At 43.6% G+C, this 24,222-nt stretch overlaps 2 protein-coding genes across 3 annotated transcripts; both read right to left on the bottom strand.

Annotated features, from left to right (window-relative positions):
- Positions 1-100: 100 nt before the first annotated feature.
- LOC135558996 (zinc finger protein 773-like) lies at positions 101-3,608 on the bottom strand. 2 transcript variants are annotated; one of them, XM_064993279.1, is made up of 4 exons: positions 3,257-3,608; positions 2,789-2,814; positions 2,441-2,525; positions 101-2,318 (listed from the first exon to the last, which is right to left on the bottom strand). In XM_064993279.1, exons 1-4 carry the CDS (start codon positions 3,498-3,500, stop codon positions 1,339-1,341), a joined length of 1,335 nt encoding a protein of 444 aa, XP_064849351.1. In that variant the 5' UTR covers positions 3,501-3,608; the 3' UTR covers positions 101-1,338. The 2 variants fall into 2 exon arrangements, with proteins under 2 accessions (XP_064849351.1, XP_064849350.1); XM_064993278.1 differs by having other exon boundaries at positions 2,678-2,814.
- A 304-nt stretch (positions 3,609-3,912) lies between these two features.
- Positions 3,913-22,911, bottom strand: LOC135558997 (calsequestrin-1-like). The gene is made up of 11 exons (XM_064993280.1): positions 22,514-22,911; positions 8,997-9,090; positions 8,402-8,502; positions 8,129-8,240; positions 7,869-7,942; positions 7,632-7,762; positions 6,284-6,329; positions 5,464-5,518; positions 5,239-5,339; positions 5,049-5,123; positions 3,913-4,924 (listed from the first exon to the last, which is right to left on the bottom strand). The coding sequence occupies exons 1-11, from the start codon at positions 22,748-22,750 to the stop codon at positions 4,667-4,669; spliced, it is 1,284 nt and encodes a 427-aa protein (XP_064849352.1). The 5' UTR covers positions 22,751-22,911; the 3' UTR covers positions 3,913-4,666.
- Between the last annotated feature and the right edge of the window lie 1,311 nt (positions 22,912-24,222).

Below are 24,222 nucleotides of genomic sequence, written 5' to 3' on the forward strand. Positions count from 1 at the left end.
CAGGTATATCTTTTGAGCTACTTTTTTAATAATGAGCTTTAATAAGCTATAAAATAAACTACTGTAACATACATTAACATCTGTAACAAAAGAGACGAGATTCACACAACCAGACACTTCTGATGTGTCCATTTTTATAAGGCATTAGTGAAACCAATAATACAAGTGGTGTTTTTTTTATTGCCAGACAAAAGGGCCAACCACAGTACATACCTTAAAACAGACATTTTCACGATAACGCAGGGAATTACAGTGCATTTGGAAAGTTTTCAGAACCCTGGACTTTTCCACATCTTATGTTTACAGCCTTATTCTAAAATGGATGAACACTCCCCCCAAACAATTTTGGATTAAAAATAAAAGTCATGTAGTCATATTTGTTATATCTTCAGCAAATCACAAGTCAGACATCAGCTTCAATCAAAAAATATGAAATAACTTCTCTCTACAGATAACATTCAAATGTGTATTTGCAAAATTAAAGGCTGCATCATACTTCCTATTCTTTTAATTTTAAACTAAGTCATGTGTCTTTAGATACTTTTTCCTGTGTAGACGTCAGGGAAGTTTAAGGATGGTGTTTTCCTGACAAAAACAGCACTATGAACAAAGATAAGGAGAGACAGTTGCTGCATTACTATAGTATTTGGCATAATGGTTCAAGATAAAAGTATAAAACAAACAATTTAAGCCTACCTTTACAACTACTTACAAACCAAAATAGACAAAGGAACAATCTGTTTGTATTTACTACAAAGTGAAAGGATGTATCATGAAAGCAGATTGTCTGAGAAAGACCTCACACTAATCTCAGCCCTGGCCAATGTACAACGCTATGTATTCTTCAAAGAGACATGCAACAGTTCCATGTCCATAGTGTTTTGGCCAAAGAAATAGTGTAAAGACCTAGGGCCAGTTTTCCAGACCCAGATTAAGCTTAGTCCAGCATGCTCAATAGAAAATCTCCATTGCAATTAACTTTTTGGTTTAGGAGTAGGCATAAATCGGTGCCTGGAAAAACATTATGGCTATTAATGACATCAGTGTCCACTAAATCTTTACTCAGATGATCAGTCTGGACAATCCAAACCTACGCAGGATGGTTGACTGCCTCATTTCAGATCTTTCCACTGTCCCCATCTTCCGTCATAATGGTTATTTACAATTATAGTATCGTTCAAAAACAACCAATGCTGAACGATAGGTTATAAATGAGGAATGGACATTTAGTAGTTTCAGTTAGAGGTAGATAAGCTTTGTAATGCGGCTTACACAACCAGCCGATAAAGGCTGCTAGGTGCTAATGCTTAGGAACAGCTCTCTTTGTCGGAAAGTGAGCTACTTCGCTGTCACTCCCAAGTGATCAACGCTGTGTTCCTCAAGGTTCCTGAGGATTCTGAAGCTCTTGGAGCAGAAGGAGCAGGTGAAAGGTCTCTCACCTGTGTGAAAGCGCAGGTGAGCCTTCAGATTGTCCCTAAGCCGGAAGCTTTTCCCACACTGGAGGCAGCTGTGAGGCTTGTCCCCCGTGTGGAACCTCTCATGCCTGCGGAGGCTTTTCCGCAGGGCGAACATCTTTGAGCACTGGTAGCATGTATAGGGCTTCTCCCCGTTGTGGAAGCGCTCGTGCCTCCTCAAGATCTTCCTGCGTTTGAAACTCTTCCCGCAGATCTTGCAACCGTAGGAGTGGCTCGGGGAGAGGACGCTTTGAAGCCGCCAGACATCGTTCCCACACTGAGTGAAGCAGCAAAGGCGCCGGCCTGTGTGGAGGCCCTGGTGGGTCTTGAGGTCCTTGGGCATGGGGAACCTCTTGCTGTTGTGACAGTAGCTCCCATTAGCCTTCTTCCCTCCAGGCACCAAAAGCAGGTTCACCAGCAGCACTGAGCAGGCCCTCGTCAATTTGTGCTCCAGGGAGGTCTGGTCCAGCTTGAAATCCATCTTCTTCATCATCATCATCTGGTCTAGCTTGAAGTCCACCTTTTTATTCTTCACCGCAGAGGGAGGGTCCAATGCACCCATAGATGTCAACTTTCTCTTAGCCTGTTCAGGAGCCAAAGCCCCACCTGAGGTGGACGGGCTATAGGCTGTCTCCTTTGCGGTGCTGACACTGGCCTGCTGGGGCTCTACCTGGATAGGCTTTTCTTTACAATTTGCCTGTGGTGTTGAATACTGCTCTTCTGCCTTTGGGACCATTTGACAGATGACTTTAGTCACCCATTCTGTGTTCATTCCATTCTCTGATTCTGTCTTGAGGGGCTGGAGTTTCTGCTTAGTTGGGGAGCTTTGAACAGTACCAGAGAGGTGGTTTGGATACTTAGGGGCTAGAGGACAGAAAATTAAATAGTTGTTAGATGGTAACCTCAACCCTTTATATACAAAGTCTTTCTAACAAACATATTTATGTATCTATAGCTTCACCGCCACCTAGAATTAATGTGTTTACTGGAATAGATAACTTGTTCTCCTTCTGGCTCAGTGGTTGTTGGGGATTCTGGTTCCAGACTGCTCCCCTTCACCATCTCCACATCCTGGCAGATGGATGACAAGCCAAAAAATATAACTACTTAGCTCTTGTAATACAGGTGTCAGCAACTCAAATTAGCCTACACTACAGGTCAAAACACCATGGGTTATTTTAACAAACACCAAATACATATTATGGTTCACAAATCACATTAACCTCAAGCACTGATTCACTGATCTTGTGTTCTAGAACATAGCACTTTAGGTCAGCAGGCTGATTAGCCTCCAGCAGGGTGATATGATGTGCAGGACCCTCCTCACTGCTCACCTTTGAGACAGAGCACTGTTTTGGGGCTAGAGGGAATGGAAGGGGGGAGAGAAAAGCACACAAACATTCCATTGGTTTGATCAGCACTGACATGCATAACAATGTAGAGGTTAAATAAATCATAAATTGTGCATAACTTTTTTTTTTGCTTCAAATGTTTGTTGACAATTTGTCAGTCATCTATATTTTGCAGTATCCCAATTCCTTCCAACATGTCATAAAAAAACTGCATTTCAGTCACATTCAGCGAGAATAATAAGACTGAGTCATCACGCAAACTAACCCGTGTTTATTTATCCATATGTGACACAATTTTATATATGGCTACCCCGAGAACATGATTGTACTACTTGCTAGTTGCATCAAAGTATCAAGCAGCAAGATCCGTTGGATGAGATTGTAAACTATGTTTCACTGGGATCTTAACAGCAACAACGTTAAGTGTGATGAAGTAACACTTTCATATACCAGTTAACTCCTCATCCACTTGAACTCCGATACTGCGAAGACATTTCTTGCCTGACTTTTTGACAGAGTCCAACGTTTGCAGGATTTCATTTTGCTCTGTCCGTCCTTCAATGAGAACCGTGGTTCCTTTAGCACGGAAGTGACACTCGAACAGTTTTGTTATTTCCACGACGGCCACCTTTGTAAGGGAATCCAAAACAGACACAATCTGGGTTTGAAAATTCACGTCGACGGACACAGACATGCTGACAGCTGTTAATGAGCGCACAGTTAAGAAAATGTTGAAGCCAAAAAGCTTGTCACGAAAGTGAACTGTGTTTATATCAACCACATGGTAGGAGAAGCTGGGGGCGTGTCTCTGACGTGTCTCTCACCAAGTTCGCTCAGCGTCTCGCGCCAAATTCACTTTATTTCCGGGAAAGCGTGGTGCGTAATATGGTCATATGTCATCATGTCATATAAAATAAAATAATTCTAATAGTGAGACATATTGCTTCGATCTTTTATCGTTTTATGGTACAGTTTCAATGCATGACAAATAATAGAAATTACGGTTTATTCTCTCTGTCTCTCTCGCACACATGCGCACAAGAATCCAGAACACCAGTCATTTTTGTATCTTTTTCCAAGCTGTCATTTATTTTAAGACTTTACAGTATGTTTAAGTTTTCTTGTTTAAAAAAATAGAATACTGTTGTTGTTATATTTCTTTATCAGTAGAAAACATCCATGTGATTTACAGCACTTTTCAGTGCACAAGAAGAAAAAAAGCTAACTGCCCTTTTCAAGTAAAGTTACAATAATTTAACTGAGTAGGCTGGTATGACCTTTGACCTGCAGGAAAAGCCGGCTTGCACCCTTGGATTTTACAAGTTGGGAGAGGGGCGAACATTTATTCCAGAGAAAATAAAACAAAAATAAAATACATCCAAACAACAAGTTTACAGATGGCCTTAGACTTAAAATGCATTAACAGAGTTAACCCTTCTATTTGTCTGAAATATAAAATCAGAAGCATTAGGTGTTTTTAGGGTAAGTGCTAGTGAATATACAATAATTCAGTTGTGAAAATATTATTTTCTAAATCAATGTTTTATGTTTTCACTTTTCATATTGTACTGATGGCAAAGTTACAGGTGTGAATAAAAAATTGACTGGGAGTTTGAGAAAGTACTGTATTTTATGAATTCAAAGCAAAGGGAGTTTAGGATAGCTTGGGAAATGGAACAATCTTTTTGAAAGATGCTCCGAGTGAGGATGTTGAAAACATGAAGATGTCCATATGAGCTGACAGATTTAACCTAATGACTTATTTCAACAGAGAACAAGGAAGTTTTGAGGAAGGTGATGATGTTGATTGGCCAGATTATGTTATATTGGCCAGATTTATACATTGATGACGTCAACAATTTACTCATCATCATCATCATCATCGTCGTCGTCATCCTCATCGTCGTCATCATCGTCGTCGTCATCATCGTCGTCGTCATCATCGTCGTCGTCATTATCATCATCGTCATCATCATCCTCATCATCATCATCATCATCTTCATCGTCATCATCATCTGGATCAATTTCATTGGACAGAACATCTTCGATCCATTCCTCAAGCTCATCTGCGCTTGGCAGGTCGTCATCATCGTCAATTTCCATCCATACACTGTCAGCCTATAGAGAGAGACACAAAGTAATTCGGTGCCAAAAATAGACTATTGGATTTTTTTTTAAAGCTAGTGGAACCACATGGCTCCTCGTACATGACAATTTGGATCATAACAGGAACGTCACTCACATCTTCAACATCCACAACACCAATCTGGGGAGAGCCCAGGTCAATTCCAAAGGTCTTCTCCCAGTATGGGACAAGCTTAAAGAGGGAGGAAAATATTTCAGGAAGAAAGCAACAGCAATTAGAATCTCATATCTTTGGATAGATGGATCTTATTGTATTGATAAGTGACCAACCATGACCATGATCTTACCAGGGGGAAATCATCTGGATCAATCCAGACAATGCTGAGGTTGGGATTATCATTGTGCTCCTCTGCTACTTCCTTCAGGATTTCCAGAAACTCAAAACCATCTGGGAAGTCAAAGGTCAAGGGTTAAATGCACATTCAGCCTTGTGAAACCCCTCTTGCTGAAAATGGTTCATTCCTCCCCTACCCAGTCCTATTGACTCATTAGTTGCTCCTTTGGTTCTGTACCTGGGTCATCCTCCTCTGCGAATGCAATGATGTGCTCGCCATCAATGTCGTCCTCCTAAGAAAAGTATGCAAAGGGAGATGGGGAATATAGAATGCATCGAGCTGAATCCACCGAGCTGTCTGTTTAAACTACTAGCACACAGCTCGGACACCCATGCATACCCCACAAGACATGCATACCCCACAAAACAGAGGTCTCTTCACAATCCCCAAGTCCAGAAAAGACTATGGGAGGTGCACAGCACTACATACAGCCATGACTACATGGAACTCTATTCCACATCAGATAACTGATGCAAGCAGTAGAATCAGATTTAAAAATCAAGATTAAAAATATACCTTATGGAACAGCTGGAACTGTGAAGAGACAAACACGAAGGTACAGACACACGCATACGCACACAAGCGCTAGCACACGCACTTTACACACACATACAGTACATTGTAATATTGTTGTATGGTGGTATTATACTATTTGTATTGTAGATATGTAGTGGTGTAATAATGTTATATGATGTACTGTTTTATATGTAATGTAAGTACCTTAATATGTTTGGACCCCAGGAAGAATAGCTACTGCCTTGGCAGCAGCTAATGGGGATCCATGATAAATGCATATAGACTACCCACTGGCCACAGATGTAAACAACACTGATTCAACCTGTTTGTGCCCAGTGAGTACCTACAAGTATATTTCCATCAGTATCTGCACATTTAGGCCACATAAATACTTAGCTTAGCTTATCAATTACAATTGGGGAGGTATGCTTCCATTTTGTTTTGTAGGGTGATTTTTATGGGAATAGTTTGTATAGCTTACCCAGATATCATACATGTTATCTGGTTCCATCTTCCTCATGGTTGGTCTGCAAAGAAATAGGACGCAAGATATTTTTTTATTGTTCATTGAGGAAGTTTACACTTTTAAAATTTGCATATTAGCATATTAGCATATTTTCAAAGTTTTCCTTTTCTGCAATGTACATGATTTCCAGTGCTCTATTTGTGACACACAAGTTGTGTATGGGTTGGTGGTCGCTGGACTTGTTGCTGAATGTTATGGATTATTCTCCTATCGTTTGGCAATGATTGACGCCAGAGCTACTTAAGGTACAAGGACCAAGGACACACTGTGATTCTGTAGCAGCTGGCAAAGTCACTGTCTTTTGTTTTGACTTCGTACAAACCTCTCGGGTTGATGTTTAGAGAACATTTAGTACTGTCTCCAAGAAGCCCGTTAGACATTTTTCCTGGAGGTGTCTCTCAGTTGCAACTGTTGATTTTGATTGATATTATCAACGACTGCTCGCCTTTTGGTTCACCTAAGAATTCCTTTTACACCTAGTTATAGGACCTGGGGTTTTTACAGGTCAAATCACACAGCCAGGACTAAATGCTTGGCTCTCCACATCATACACTATATATTCAAAAGGAAGTGGACACCCCTTGAGTGGTTTCGGCAATTTCAGCCACACCTGTTGCTGACAGGTGAACATAATCGAGCACACAGCCATGCAATGTCTGATGGACTATTCTGAGTTTGGCGGATGCCAGGAGAACACTACCTGCCCCAATGCATAGTGACAACTGTATAATTTGATGGAGGAATAATGGTCTGGGGCTGTTTTTTATTGTTCGGACTCGGCCCCTTAGTTGCAGTGAAGGGAAATCTTTACGATACAGCATACAATGACATTCTAGATCATTCTGTGTTTCCAACTTTTTGGCAACCGTTTGGGGAAGGCGTTTTCCTGTTTCAGCATGACAATGCCCCAATGCACAAAGCGAGGTCCATACAGGAATGGTTTGTCGAGATCAGTGTGGAAGAACTTGACTGGCCTGCACAGAGCCCTGACCGCAACTCCTTCCAACACCTTTGGGATGTATTGGAAAGCCGACTACGAGCCAGGCCTAATCGACCAACACCAGTGCCCAACCTCACTAATGCTCTTGCGGCAGAATGGAAGCAAGTCCCTGCAGCAATGTTCCAACATCTAGTGGAAAGCCTTCCCAGAATAGTGGAGGCTGTTATAGCAGCATAGGGGGGGACAAACTCCATATGAATGCCCATGATTCTGGAATGAGATGTTTGACGAGCAGGTGTCCACACACATCTGGTCAAGTAGTGTATATTGTGCCATTCTGGCCACCGTGTTCATGAATCCCACCTGTCATGATCCTCAATGTATGCAACAAGTTCCTCCTCTGTGTAGGGTTTTCCAGGGATGACTATGGGTTCATCTATGAAGGGCTCATAGAAGTCCACTTCATTCACCTTCAGGCCCAGATCTTTGGCAACCTGGAACACAGAGGATTGGTCAGAAAGAGCAATGGGCTACTTTTTGAGTGGAGTGCAGCTCCATTGTATTTTGAGGATGTAGTTGTTAGTGGGTAAGGTTGTTCACCTTGGGAGTGAATGTAGCAAAGAACTTGATGTGTGGATGGAACTCCTCAGCCGCGTCCACATAGGCCAAATAATCTGAAATGTTACAGGTACCTGTTAAGACCCTATTAAATATCTTGATAATGCCAATATTTATTTGACAAATACACTATAAATACATTGTTTTATCCATAAAATATTATACACATGAGCAGACGTATACCACACAGTAAAAACATGTGCGAAATTACAATGTCAAAGGAATAGATTATAGATTCTTACGTTCGGACTTTTCACTCTTAAAGTAGCCCACCAGTTTGATGTCCTCCTCATTGTTGTGGAAACCTTTAACTTCCCCATCTTTCTCAATGATCTCAACGGGGTCTTCAAGAACCTAGAACAGAGTAAAAGGGAGATGCATGGTGGAGGGAGATAATGGTGATGGGAAAGAGAAATAAACAGTACAGGATATATCAGAAGTGGACAAATAGTCTGTTTCTACAAGTTGCAGCTAGGTAAAAGAGGGCATCCCTGGGTGACATTATTCTCACGTACATCAAATATGAACTCCACAATTGTGTCTGCAGCAAGCTCCCCATCGTACTCAATGATCTCGTCCTCGGTGAAGATATAGATGCTGTCGACCTCCTCCAGTCCTGAGGAGAAAACAGAAGTTCAACTCAGGGGTTACATATACCCTTAAATCCACTAGAGGTCAGGCTTTCTTATGGGCTGCCTTAGCACAGTGACACAAGGGGTGCATCTCAAGGGGTGCATCTCAATAGTCTTGTGGCTTAAATTCGTTGTTTCCTTTCCTTCATCATCACGGAGATGACATAATTAAAAAGGTGATGTCTCGGTGGGTGACAGACGTCCACCATATTCCTTTCTCTTAAAGTATGTTTCCTGGTCGGTGCAGATGAAAGAGGCAAGACGCAGAGAGGAATCCACTTATGACTATTGAGATGCATCCAGTGAGACAGGTCAGGTAGTTTAGTTTATTAGGTAGTTTTGTCCACCTGGTCAGTGGTGATGCTTAGATGGATCGTGTTGAAAGATGGTAACATTTCATCATAACTGACCTCAGAACTTTAAATGGTCAAACCAATCCTGAATAAAGGTAATAGTGTCCATTTCAGTGTGTATTTACCTAGTTTCTTAGCAACAATACTGCCCTTCTTTTCATCAACAAGGCAGAATCCAATTTCCTCATCGTCAAGGTCGTCAAGGACCTGAGCTGCAAGCTGTGAAATAAGATAACATGTCATATAACTGAAGACATACAGTGGCACCCTTAAACCTGAGCAGGAATATCTTCTGTGTCGTGTGTGGACAACTTATAAGGACTTATGGGGAGTGTTTTCAAGGATTATTTATCAGTGTTCTGTATGGACATGTATATATGCGTTCACTTCCACGCCCTCAGTTTTGTGGGTTTGCTGGAGGGATAGGTGTTGTACTCCGTTTACTGTGTACACACTAAAGTAAACAAACATGTTGCTGTCTTCTCTTATGTCTGGTCTTATTTCACACATATTTCCCTCCAGTTCCACCACCATAAAAGCCTGGGACTCAGAGCGCTGTCCGTGCACTTTCTAAATCTGTGTGAAACTTGACCGTTGTGTCTGACAACCAGTTCAACCAATGATGTTGCCACATCTGTGGCATGCATACAGAGGGGGCGGGATAACAGTTCTGCAGACTGTGTTGGGGTAACTTGGTGTTCGGATAGCAACAGGTGCAAACCTACTTTCACAGACCTCTCCTCACACTTCATAAAGGAGGTGCAGGCACCCAAACACACACACACACACACACACACACACACACACACACACACACACACACACACACACACACACACACACACACACACACACACACACACACACACACACACACACACACAAAGGACAATTTATCAGTGCTTCTGTGCAGTTACTTTTATTGCATAGCAAAGTTCCATGACCAGGCATGTTCCTGTCATGTTACATGACAATTTAGCTGGCCTGGCATAGCCTAAAGATCCTAGCCATAACCAGGCAATGTAGCTGGCCTGGTCGACTGTAGGCCTACAGATCCACAGTAACCGCAGGACAATGATAATAGCTGGCCTGGCACCGACTGTAGGCCTACAGATCCTAGCCAGTAACCGCAGGACAATGATAATAGCTGGCCTGGCACCGACTGTAGGCCTACAGATCCTAGCCAGTAACCGCAGGACAATGATAATAGCTGGCCTGGCACCGACTGTAGGCCTACAGATCCTAGCCAGTAACCGCAGGACAATGATAATAGCTGGCCTGGCACCGACTGTAGGCCTACAGATCCTAGCCAGTAACCGCAGGACAATGATAATAGCTGGCCTGGCACCGACTGTAGGCCTACAGATCCTAGCCAGTAACCGCAGGACAATGATAATAGCTGGCCTGGCACCGACTGTAGGCCTACAGATCCTAGCCAGTAACCGCAGGACAATGATAATAGCTGGCCTGGCACCGACTGTAGGCCTACAGATCCTAGCCAGTAACCGCAGGACAATGATAATAGCTGGCCTGGCACCGACTGTAGGCCTACAGATCCTAGCCAGTAACCGCAGGACAATGATAATAGCTGGCCTGGCACCGACTGTAGGCCTACAGATCCTAGCCAGTAACCGCAGGACAATGATAATAGCTGGCCTGGCACCGACTGTAGGCCTACAGATCCTAGCCAGTAACCGCAGGACAATGATAATAGCTGGCCTGGCACCGACTGTAGGCCTACAGATCCTAGCCAGTAACCGCAGGACAATGATAATAGCTGGCCTGGCACCGACTGTAGGCCTACAGATCCTAGCCAGTAACCGCAGGACAATGATAATAGCTGGCCTGGCACCGACTGTAGGCCTACAGATCCTAGCCAGTAACCGCAGGACAATGATAAGCTGGCCTGGCAGCTGGCCTGGCCAGTAACCGCAGGACTGTAGCTGGCCTGGCCTAGGCCAGATCCTAGCCAGTAACCGCAGGACAATGATAATAGCTGGCCTGGCACCGACTGTAGGCCTATAGATCCTAGCCAGTAACCGCAGGACAATGATAATAGCTGGCCTGGCACCGACTGTAGGCCTACAGATCCTAGCCAGTAACCACAGGATGCAAGCAATAGTTGCTCATGCTTTATGTCTTTTTATGCAGTTTGATATTATGTACCTGTTTTGATATTATATTAAAGATATTATGTATCTTTAGTTCTGAGTAGATAGAAAACAGTGGCCCGAATATCAGAGCTGAATTATTATACAGTGTTATAATAGTAAAATAGCAGACTGTCCCGGGAAAGTTGATTTTCAGTATCCACACTATTTACTTCTCAGATTAATAGGTTTTACCCTGTAGACACGTCCCACTGGGCACAAACTGGTCGAATCAACGTTGTTCCTATGTCATTTCAACAGCATGAACATATCTCATGACGTTGAATCAACGTTTATCCACACTATTTACTTCTCACAAACTGGTTGAATCAACGTTGTTCCTATGTCATTTCAACAGCATGAACATATCTCATGACGTTGAATCAACGTGGAAAAGTCATCAACCTTTCACCCAACCTTTGACCTAAATCCAATGACATGGTTCGATTTTTGCTGTTGATTTCACATTAGTTGACCACTCAAATCAAAAATAAATCAAAACTAGACATTGAACTGACGTCTCTGCCCAGTGGGTTATCTGTCCATATTTGTCATGGGGAGGGGTATTCAAATGAAGAGGTCCTAAGGGGGTCAGGGCCTAGATATGCCTGATAAACAGATTGAGGGCTAAACTCAGCTAATGGCTTTTAGCCAAACAGATTACTACAGCTATATAAGGTTGCTGTGTGGGGCCATGAGTTGACAAGAGGACAGATTTCATGCCTGACTGCAAGGGGAGAGTTCGCTTTATGACAAATCAGGGAAGGGATCTAAAAGAGCTGACATGCTCTTTCTCCTCTTCTATTCCCGTTGACTGACCTAGAGTACACTCTCTCTCTCTCAGCAATTAGACCAAAACAGAGTGCACAGCACATTAGTTTCACAGAATGTCATGACACTACTATCTAGCTTACAACACTATTCCCCATAGGGGGGAATCAGGGCAAAAGATCCCAGGCCCAGCTAACAATGTTCTATCTACCCTATATACATATAAAAGATACACAGCATACTAGTGCTCAAACAAACAGCAATCCGAGTTGACTCTAGATGCTCCAGATTGTGTATGTACTCTGTAAGAAGCAACACAGCAGTATACAGTGCATTTGGAATGTATTCAGACCCCTTGACTCTTTCCACATTTTGTTACGTTACAGCCTTATTCTAAAATTGATTCAATTGCTTTTTTCCCTCATCAATCTACACACAATACCCCATAATGGGAAAGCAAAAACAGGATTAGAAATGTTTGCAAATGTATTAAAAGAACAACTGAAATGTCACATTCACATAAGTATTCAGACCCTTTACTCAGTACTTCGTTGGCAGCGATTACAGCTTCGAGTCTTCTTGGGTATGATGCTACAAGCTTGGCACACCTGTATTTGGGGAGTTTCTCCCATTCATCTGCAGATCTCCTCAAGCTCTGTCAGGTTGGATGGGGTGCGCCGCTGCACAACAATTTTCAAGTCTCTACAGAGATGTTAGATCGGGTTCAAGTCCGGGCTCTGGCTGGGCCACACAAAGACATTCAGAGACTTGTCCCGAATAAAGTCCTGCGTTGTCTTGGCTGTGTGCTTAGTGTAGTTGTCCTGTTTGAAGGTGAACCTTTGCCCCAGTTTGAGGTCATGAGTGCTCTGGAGCAGGTTTTCATCAAGAAGCTCTTTGTATTTGGCTCCGTGCATTCTCTCGATCCTGAATAGTCTCCCAGTCCCTGCCGCGGAAAAACATCCCCACAGCATGATGCTGACACCACCTGCTTCAACGTAGGGATGGTGCCAGGTTTCCTCCAGACGTGACACTTGGCATTCAGACCAAAGAGATCAATCTTGGTTACATCAGACAAGAGAATCTTGTTTCTCATGGTCTGAGAGTCCTTTAGGTACCTTTTGGCAAAGTCAAAGCGGGCTGTCGTGTGCCTTTTACTGAGGAGTGGCTTCCATCTGGCCACTCTAACATAGAGGCCTGATTGGTGGAATGCTGCAGAGATGGTTGTCCTTCTGGAAGGTTCTCCCATCTCCACAGAGGAACTCTGGAGCTCTGTCAGAGTGACCATCAGGTTTTTGGTCACCGCCCTGACCAAGGCCCTTCGCCCCCGAATGCTCAGTTTGGCTGGGTGGCCAGCTCTAGGAAGAGTCTTGGTGGTTCCAAACTTCTTCCATTTAAGAATGATGGAGGCCATTGTGTTCTTGGGGACCTTCAATGCAGCAGACATTTTTTGGTACACTTCCCCAGATCTGTGCCTCGACACAATCCGGGCTCGGGCTCTATGGATAATTCCTTCGACCTCATGGCTTGGTTTTTGCTCTGACATCCACTGTCAACTGGGGGACCAAATATAGAGAGGTGTGTGCTTTTCCAAATCATGTCCAAGCAATTGAATTTACCACAGGTGGACTCCAATCCAGTTGTAGAAACATCTCAATGATGATCAATGGAAACAGGATGCACCTGAGCTCAATTTTGAGTCTCATAGCAAAGGGTCTGAATACTTATGTAAAAACCTGTTTTTACTTTGTCAATTTCCGATATTTAATCTATTTTAGAATAAGGCTGTAATGTAAGAAAATGTGCAAAAAGGGAAGGGGTCTGAATACTCAGAACGCACAAACAGCCACAACAGCAGCACTGGATAAATATAGACCCAAAGCCACACCGACCCAGGACTATTTTGGCAAGGTGCTGGTGACGCTCAAGTCTCTAGGATCTGCTGACAGTTACAGTAATGCATCTGTCAGTCAGCCAGCCCAGTTAGCCGACACCGCATTACTGAGGCCAAATCCTGCTGTACTGCCCCCAACCTTGGGCTAGGCCTCAATGTCTATAACATAAAGAGGAAGGGGGGGTGGGGGGGGGGTGGACACGCATTCTCAGATGATGATTAACATATCATTAATCAAAACAACCTGATGAGTAGGCATATGTCTCACACGCACACGCACCTGCGTACATGCAAATACACACACCCACACATGCACGTGTTTGTTCCCTGAAGTTTGTTTCCAACTGTGGCACCTTGTCATGGCACCATTTCCAAAAGGTGTTTTATATCTCCGCCAGACTTTGCTCTATTTGTTGACTATTCAATCTCCTGTTGATTAAATGAGCCCAAGGAAAGCAAAACCATACAACTCCTTAAGAGGCAACAGTCTCAAAATAGATTCTCCACCATCAGAGCTGTGTTGTGTTTCTCTTTCAGGAATGATGGGAGTTGTAGTCCAAAGTAGTCAAATTGCAGTCCTATAAAGCTGGTCCAGTCCTGGCAGAGCTGGATTTGAGAGGATTAGCTCATTGGCCAGCATGACAAAAGAAAATGGCAGCCTCTACGGTAGGCCCTGTATGTCAAAAGTCCTAAGAGATACACTTCTTTAAGAAATGTACTGATTGCCACCAGTCAATATTTTATTTATATATTTTTATTTAACCTTTATTTAACTAGGCAAGTCAGTTAAGAACAAATTCTTATTTACAATGGCGACCTACCCCAGCCAAATCCTAACCCGGACGACGCTGGGCCAATTGTACACCGCCCTATGGGACTCTCAATCACAGCCGGGTGTGATACAGCCTGGAATCGAACCAGGGTGTAGTGAACTCTCTATCATTGAGATGCAGTAACTTAGACCGTTGCGCCACACGGGAGCGCCATAACAGCCTTTTCTTCTCAGTTTCACACCTCTCAGTTTCCCAGCATCCAGGGGGCCTATGGGTCTCACTGCTGAATGAGGTAATGTTTCATGCCTTATATTCTTGTCCCCCGTATTGCTCAGATGAAGATTACTCCAACCTAAATTTGACTTTGCTTTTAACCCAACCCCTCTGAAAGTGGACAGAACATTAGGAACACCTTCCTAATATTGAGTTCCACCCTCTTTTGCTTTCAGAACAGCCTCAACTTGTCATGGCATGGACTCAACAAGGGGTCCAAAGCATTCCACAGGGATGCTGGCCCATATTGACTCCAATGCTTCCCATAGTTGTGTCAAGTTGGCTGGATGTCCTTTGGGTGGTGGACCATTCTTGGTACACACAGAAAGCTGTTGAGTGCGAAAAACCCAGTAGCGTTGCAGTTCTTGACACACTCAAACCGGTGCGCCTGGCACCTACTATCATACCCCATTCAAAGGCACTTAAATATTTTGTCTTGCCATTCACCCTGCAAATGGCAAGCTTATACAATCAATGTCTCAATTGTCTCAAGGCCTAAAATTCCTTCTTTAACTGGTCCCCTCCCCTTTAACTACACTTGATTGCGTTCACCTGGTCAGTCTATGTCATGGAAAATGCCAGTGTTCCTAATGTTTTGTGCACATATATACATACATAGATAGACACTGTACATATACAGGTTTTGGAGAGGGTGCCACATTGGGCTTCCAGGGTGCTGTTGTTGTGGGTGGTTAAGTGCCTTGCTTAGGGCACTGCAATCAAGGTTTTGATACCAGCAACCCTAAGGTTGCCAACTCACTTGACAGATTTTTCCCATCAGACCCGGGATTTGAAATGACAACCCTTCAGTTGCTGGTTCACCTCTAACCGCTAGACTACCTGCCACCCACAGACGTGAGGAATGTTTTATTTATTTTACTAGGCAAGTCAGTTAAGAACCAATTTTTATTTTCAATGATGGCCTAGGGACAGTGGGTTAACTGCCTTGTTCAGGGGCAGAACAACAGATTTTTACATTGTCAGCTCAGGGATTCGATCTTGCAACCTTTTGGTTACTTGTCCAACGCTCTAACCACTAGGCTACCCTGCCGCCCCAGGGTATATGATATATGATATATGTATATGTAGTATATGTAGTGAGGGGCGTACTTCAAAGAACATGGTCACATAAGGAGACACACACTTACACTCACACTCACACACACATGCACACACACGGTCATACAACACACACATATCAACATAGAAATATGCCCATGTACACACATCTGGGTCAACTCAACATACCAATATGTACAGAATATTCAGTAATGCACATTTCTGATAGATGTCAGATCAGCTGATGACTTGAGGTCCTGCTACTTCTGTCCGTGTCATGTTTGAGACAAAGACAGTTTGACCATTCCTCAAAGACATGCCCATCCCTACCATTATCCCATTTCATCTAAGACCACAAAACCATGAGTCAATCTTAAAACAATACATCTCAGGGACATTTCCAGCAACCAAGAGATTCCTGGATCAGCAGGTGGGTCAATATGCTACCCCCAACATTTCCCATCAGGCAGTAGCACTCAATTGGAAATGTATAGTATCAGCTGATTATTCATTCCTGTTACTATTAGTCCATGGGCTAGAGGGCCACAAATTGGTCCACTTTGGAGGGGACAAAGTTTAATGATGATTTTCATTATTAAGGTCCATGTCTGTTGGTTATATTTTGGTATGACAGCCATGTGTTGGAGGTAGCTAAATGTGGCTATCACTACATTATATGTTATGACCCTTATGCGGTTAGTTGGGCCAACAGGATTGAGGGTATGAAATGTAATTTTCTATTATCAGGGAACAATCTTCTGAATCCAAGGCAATTAACATGTTATTACCTTCATAAGGTATGAAACAATTGGAATGGTAATGACATATCTATGGGCCCACCTGGTGCGGGGGTGGGGTCAAATGTCATACATGTATTCATTTTGGGGAGTTTTGAGCCAGAATGGACAGTATTGGGATTTGCTCTATTATCACATGGTACCCTAGATGATAACTACACCAGATTACACACAGAACAAGGAGAGACATTTTTTATTTATTTTTTAGGTTTATAGAGCCGTCATAGATTTTGTCAATGATCAGTCCCAGGAGCCTATTTTCAAGATGGCCGCCATTCATTTCAATGGAAAGGAACTGCATTTTGGGGTGGCAGGTAGCCTAGTGGTTGCTGAATCTAATCCCCGAGCTGAAAAGGTAAAAATCTGTTGTTCTGCCACTGAACAAGGCAGTTAACCCACTGTTCCCCGGTAGGCCGTCATCGTAAAATAAGAGTTTGTTCTGAACTGACTTGCCTAGTTAATAAAAGGTAACATTTTGCATGGCCATAACTTAATGATTGATGCAATAAGACCAATAATGGCTTAAAATGTGTGTTACAATGAGGATGTCCCAAGTATGTCAGTTAAATGTATTTAGAAAATTATTACCAGAATAGTGGTAAAAACATGCCAAAAAACCTGTCAGAGTTGCCGAGTTTTGTATCCGCTTAAAGTACATTAGATTAAAACACGTAGAAAATGTTCTAGAAGCATTCACTGATGTCTAATAATTAAAACAATACGCATTATGATTCTATAAATTGTGCTAAGCACCAAACAATACATAAAGCTAGGAAAAGTCTAAACAATGATGCCAAGCTATTGCTAATTTAACCATAGGGTACACATTTTCCAATATGGCCGCCAACTAGCTCCATTGGTTTAAATGAGATTGGTCTGTCATTGCCACAATTCTTTCAATAATAGGTGGAATATGGTTAATGATAATAAAAAGTATATTATAGATATGCAGATGACACAACCAATTTAGCCAGGTTTGCAAAATATATGATATTTGTAAAATATTAGCAAACGTTTTCTCAAAATTTGCCAAAAACACTATTCATGAGATCGTTTAGGTCAGTATTTGGTTTCCTAATTTATCGATATTTTATAAAAAAACATTAAAAAATGTGTCTATATTACTCATAACATGATCATTCACTGGTTTGTATTAATGATTATATATAGCGTATGAAATAATATATATATATATACACACACACATATACAGTACCAGTCAAAAGTTTGGACACACCTACTCTTTCAAGGCTTTTTCTTTATTTTTACATTGTAGAATAATAGTGAAGACACTAAAACTTTGAAATAACACATATGGAATCATGTTGTAACCAAATATAAAATATATTTATATTTGAGAATCTTCAAAGTAGCCACCCCTTTGCCTTGATGACAGCTTTGTACACGCTAGGCATTCTCTCAACCAGCTTCACCTGGAATGCTTTTCCAAGTCTTGAAGGACTTCCCACATATGCTGAGCCCTTGTTGGCTGCTTTTCCTTCACTCTGTGGTCCAACTCATCCCAAACCATCTCAATTGGGTTGAGGTCAGGTGATTTTGGAGGCCAGGTCAACTCCATCACTCTACTTCTTGGTCAAATAACCCTTACACAGCCTAGAGGTGTGTTGGGTCATTGCCTTGTTGAAAAACAAATGATAGTCCCACTAAGCGCAAATGCTGTGGTAGCCATACTGGTTAAGGGTGCTTTAAATTATAAATAAATCACAGAAAGTGTCACCAGCAAAGCACCTCCACACCATCACACCTCCTCCATGCTTCACGGTGGAAACCACACAAGCGGAGATCATCCGTTCACCTACTCTGGTTCTCATAAAGACATGGCGGGTTGAACCAAAAATCTCAAATTTGGACTCATCAGACCAAAGGACAGATTTTCACCTGTCCAATGTCCATTGCTCGTGTTTCTTGGCCCAAGCAAGTCTCGTCTTCTTCTTATTGGTGTCTTTTAGTAGTGGTTTCTTTGCAGCAATTCATGCAGTCACCTCTGAACAGTTGATGTTGAGATGTGTCTGTTACTTGAACCCCGTGATGCATTTATTTGGGCTGCAATTTCTAAGGCTGGTAACTCTAATGAACTTATCCTCTGCAGCAGAGGTATCTCTGGGTCTTCCTATCCTGTGGCAGTCCTCGTGAGAGCCAGTTTCATCATAGCGCTTGATGGTTTTTGCAACTGCAATTGAAGAAACTTTCAAAGTTCAAGAAATGTTCCACATTGTCTGACCTTCATGTCTTAAAGTAACGATGGACTGTCATTTTTCTTTGCTTATTTGTGGGAACTCCTTCAAGACTTTTGGAAAAGCATTCCAGGTGAAGCTGGTTGAGAGAATGCCAAGAGTGTGCATAGCTGTCATCAAGGCAAAGGGTGGCTACTTTGAATAATCTAAAATGTTAAATATATTTTGATTTGTTTAACACTTTTTTGGATGCTACATGATTCCTTGTGTTATTTCATAGTTGTCTTCACTATTATTCTACAATGTAGAAAATAGTAAAAATAAAGAACCCTTGAATGAGTAGGTGTGTCCAAACTTTTGACTGGTGCTGTATATAGTTAAATATAAAATCTATGTCTTGAATCCTGTCATATACACTGTATTCCAACATAACATTCTAACAAACTGCCGGATAAGGGCATCAACTTACATAGCTGGTGAAGTATTAAAGCCTTAGGTTCACAGCCGTTTATAGATGGTGTCTTGTTACACTATTTATGCAAAACATGTATATTGTAGTATAGGGTCTACTGAAATATGCATTATTAGTGGCTGCTAAGGGTTGTCGAGGGTATCAGCAATGGCCCAATTGCTAAAAAGCTGGATTTTTTCTCATTTCTATTAAATTCATCTACCAGCCACTGAACTAATGGCTCCAAAATGATTAGCTAACATAAAGTAAGCTCCAAAAAGTATTATTTTGTGCCCAATAAAAATGAATGGTAAATAATGTATTGTGTCATTTTGGAATCACTTTAATTGTAAATAAGAAAAGAATGGGTTTGCAAACACTTCTACATTCATGTGGATGCTAATCTGATTACGGATAATCGTAAATGAATTGTGAATAATGATGAGAGAGAAAGTTACAGATGCACAAATATCATACATTATTTACCATTCATTTCTATTGGGCACAAAATAATCTGAAACACAACTAAAACAAACAGCAAAAGCACCCTACAAATGTGTACGCTTGATTTAGTGATTGTGTGTTATGAATATGGGGCCAAATACTTCACTTTTTACTACTTAAAAAAATATAGAAGGGAATTTGTCCCAATACTTTTGGTCCTCTAAAATGTGGAGACAATGTTCCGAAAGTTCTGTAATTTCTAAACGATTCGCCTGACATGGACGAAAATACCCTCAAAATAAAGCTGACAGTCTGCACTTTAACCTCATAGTCATTGTGTCATTTCAAATCTAAAGTGCTGGAGTACAGAGCCAAAAAAAGGAGCTCACTGTATTTCATTAAATAACTTGTAAAGTTGAAGGTCAGAGAGCATCATTTTAAAATCTTGATGGTCAGGGACAGAAGAGATTATAATCACCAATGCTCCTTTTTTAGAGATGATTGTGTTTACCAAAATATTTGTGTTAACTTGCTGGGACAACTCAGCAAATGACAGTGCACGCCTTTTATTTTAGCTGAGTAATGCTGAGTACTATTACAGGTGGCAACTATAAAACCAATACGCTACTAGATTTTGATCTGTCGTACTTTGTAACATTGTTTCAATGATGTGCCAGTCTAGGTAAATCATTAGATATGTTAGCAAAAATGAACCAAATTCCATGGTTTTTAAGATGAGATCCACCCAATAGAATGTCATTGGTGTTTGACACAGTCGTTTTCAATAAGCATGTGAACATTCCTTTATCAGCAACAATATACAAGTGTGAAAAACTAAAAAATATACTATTTTGGAGTGGCTATCATATATAAATTTGATCAGGGGCTTGTGGAGAACAATTTAATGCCATCAAACCTTTGCCACCCCAAAGTGGATGAATGTTTCTGCAGGCCCATGGACTATATCTCGTCTGCCTCTACACATCTACCTTGATGACTAAATTCAGCATCTAAACAGCCTTTAAAATGTAATTAACTTTGTCCAAATCAATTTAATAGTCTGACCCTTGCAACTGTTGCTTCTGATCTCTTGCCTTGAACATCTTAATTTCAATCATCTTCTTTGTTGTGAAAATTGTCGCAAAGGTCACATTTGAATTGTTATGCCCTTAACAACAACACTTAGTTACCTGTCAATGCTGTCTGTATCCACCTAGCCCTTATTACACACTTCTTTCACAGTCCATAATGCCTCAACGCATTGATCAATTATAGCAGAGATGGTGCATCCCTACCCAGGCACTGTGTCCCACTTCTACCTCCCAGTTACCCCTTCCCTTCCCTCTCCTCACCATCCCCCACCCAGTTGCCCGAGTCCTCGCAAACACCTGACCCTGTCTTCCCAGCCCTCTGACCCAGTCCTCCCAGCCCCTGATCCAATCCTCCCAGCCCCCTGACCCTGTTTTCCCAGTCCACTTACCCTGTTTTCCCAGCCCCCTGACCCAGTCCCCTGGCCCTGTTTTCCCAGCCCTCTGACCAAGTCCTCCCAGCCCCTGATCCAGTCCTCCCAGTCCCAGTCCCCTGACCCTGTTATCCCAGTCCACTTACCCTGTTTTCCCAGCCCCCTGACCCAGTCCACTTACCCTGTTTTCCCAGCCCCCTGACCCAGTCCCCTGGCCCTGTTTTCCCAGCCCTCTGACCAAGTCCTCCCAGCCCCTGATCCAGTCCTCCCAGTCCCAGTCCCCTGACCCTGTTATCCCAGTCCCCTGATCCAGTCCTCCCAGTCCCCTGACCAAGTCCTCCCAGCCCTCTGACCAAGCCCTCCCAGCCCTCTGACCAAGTCCTCCCAGCCCTCTGACCAAGTCCTCCCATCCCTCTGACCAAGCCCTCCCAGCCCCCTGATCAGGTTCTCCCAGTCCCCTGACCAACCTCTAGTCCCCTGGCCCTGTTTTCCCAGCCCTCTGACCAAGTCCTCCCAGCCCCTGATCCAGTCCTCCCAGTCCCAGTCCCCTGACCCTGTTATCCCAGTCCCCTGATCCAGTCCTCCCAGTCCCCTGACCAAGTCCTCCCAGCCCTCTGACCAAGTCCTCCCAGCCCTCTGACCAAGTACTCCCAGCCCTCTGACCCCTCCCAGCCCTCTGACCAAGTCCCAGCCCCCTGATCCAGTCCTCCCAGCCCTCTGACCAAGTACTCCCAGCCCTCTGACCAAGTCCTCCCAGCCCTCTGACCAAGTCCTCCCAGCCCTCTGACCAAGTCCTCCCAGCCCCCTGACCAAGTCCTCCCAGCCCTCTGACCAAGTCCTCCCAGCCCTCTGACCAAGTCCTCCCAGCCCTCTGACCAAGTCCTCCCAGCCCCCTGACCAGGTTCTCCCAGCCCCTGACCCTGTTATCCCAGTCCCTCTGACCAAGTCCTCCCAGCCCTCTGACCAAGTCCTCCCAGCCCTCTGACCAAGTCCTCCCAGCCCTCTGACCAAGCCCTCCCAGCCCCCTGATCAGGTTCTCCCAGTCCCCTGACCCTGTTATCCCAGTCCCCTGACCAAGTCCTCCCAGCCCTCTGACCAAGTCCTCCCAGCCCTCTGACCAAGCCCTCCCAGCCCCCTGATCAGGTTCTCCCAGTCCCCTGACCAAGTCCTCCCAGCCCTCTATCCCAGTCCCCTGATCCAGTCCTCCCAGTCCCCTGACCAAGTCCTCCCAGCCATCTGACCAAGCCCTCCCAGCCCCTGATCAGGTTCTCCCAGTCCCCTGACCCTGTTATCCCAGTCCCCTGACCAAGTCCTCCCAGCCCTCTGACCAAGCCCTCCCAGCCCCCTGATCAGGTTCTCCCAGTCCCCTGACCAACCTCTAGGGCCAGTTCCTCGATCTCAAACTGTTTCTGGGAAACGGTGTCTGTTCCGGGATGCTCATGGTAGTACAGAACCATCACATCATACTTCTTCATCTCAGACTTGTAGTTCTTGGTAGTCAGCTCGATGACCCGGTCCGTGCCATCGTACTCAGGGAAGTCCAAACCCTCCTCACCCCATGACGGTCCCCCGCAAGACAGAAGGACTGCCACAACCACCCAGCTCCAATTCATGTTTCCTTACTTATTTGGGAATTAATATAGTTTCAATTAGTTAAAAAAAAGAATAAATAAATAAATAATTTGATAAAAATGAGGAAGGACGTCCAATCCCCACCACCCAGAACAGAGCAAGACCAACTCTTGAGCCCCCCTTATTAAACCCCCTGACACAGGGAGCTGGAGACAGGGAAGAGTGAGCGAGAGGGGGTGGGCTTAATTCTGGATGTGTGTGTGTGTGTGTGTGTGTGTGTGTGTGTGTGTGTGTGTGTGTGTGTGTGTGTGTGTGTGTGTGTGTGTGTGTGTGTGTGTGTGTGTGTGAAATAAGGTGGGAGGGGATTAGAGCGGCTGCTGAGGTGACAGGGCTGACAGGGCTGGCGAGAGTAAGGGACCGATCCTGCATGCGTGCATGAGTGTGTGTGTGCGTGCGTGTGCCTGCATCTGCGTGTTTGTGTGGCAGATTAAAAGTAGGTGGCATAAGAGAGGAGGAACAGCCCCCCCTCCCCTTCTTCAATAAAGAAGAGGATTGTGAAAGACGGAGCGTTTGAAATAGAAAGAAGTGATTGAATGACAGTCCACTACCTAGAGGGAGACAAATGAAGAGAGACTAGGAATGATGGGCAGTGGGATGGTCAGAGATAGTCCTGGAGATCAGAGACACTTTTCCCATATTTAGTTAAGATGGGCTCCGATCCTGGCTAAAAATAATAGATGTAGGACGATGAGGGACATGTTGGCAGGGGTGCTGGTATCCAGTTTGCTTCTCTTGGCACTGGCCCGGCACTACAATGTGGCACTAGGATACACAGGGACAGGGGTTTAGAGGTAAGGGTGACGCTTCTGGTTTGGCGTCACTAGACATAAAATACATAGGTCAGTTAGCCTGCCCTGGGGGCTAATCAGTCTTGACTCCGTGATAACCAACAGATAGTTTTACTATGGTAAAAGCATTTTTATTTTGTCTGTGCTCTGTGAATTTGTCGACTTGCAAGTGTCTGTCTGTGTGTATGTGTGTGTGTGTTGCCTGTGAGATAAGTTTACAAATTGAAAGGGGAGAGGTGAGTTATAAATACAAGTCTGCTACATGATCTCATACTAACTCCCCACTCCTTAGGTATTCAGTGGCTAGCAGTGCTAATTCCTATTTAGCCACCTCCGGCCCTTGTGGAGAGGGATATGAGGGGGAACGGAATGTAGAGATGGGGAATGTGTACTGTAAGGGGACAGGGAGACAGGAGGAGTGTTGACTGGGATGCCAAGCATATCTGGTTGACTGTAGAAAATGAAGGCCGTTTGCTTAACCCATGTCCTGTTACGCTTCGTTTGTTACTGTATCTGAGAGAAATAAAGGGAAAGGAGTGTTATTTTGGGGGGAGGTCCTTTGAAAACTCACACAATATGGCTTTTGTAAGCCTTGTGTATTTCAAACAACTGTGTATCCTAATGTGTCCTCATTGGTGTTAGTTGTAGAGGAGAAAAACACAACA

The sequence above is a fragment of the Oncorhynchus masou genome, chromosome 17 (assembly GCF_036934945.1).
Source record: "Oncorhynchus masou masou isolate Uvic2021 chromosome 17, UVic_Omas_1.1, whole genome shotgun sequence".
In the NCBI taxonomy this organism is placed as follows: domain Eukaryota; kingdom Metazoa; phylum Chordata; class Actinopteri; order Salmoniformes; family Salmonidae; genus Oncorhynchus; species Oncorhynchus masou.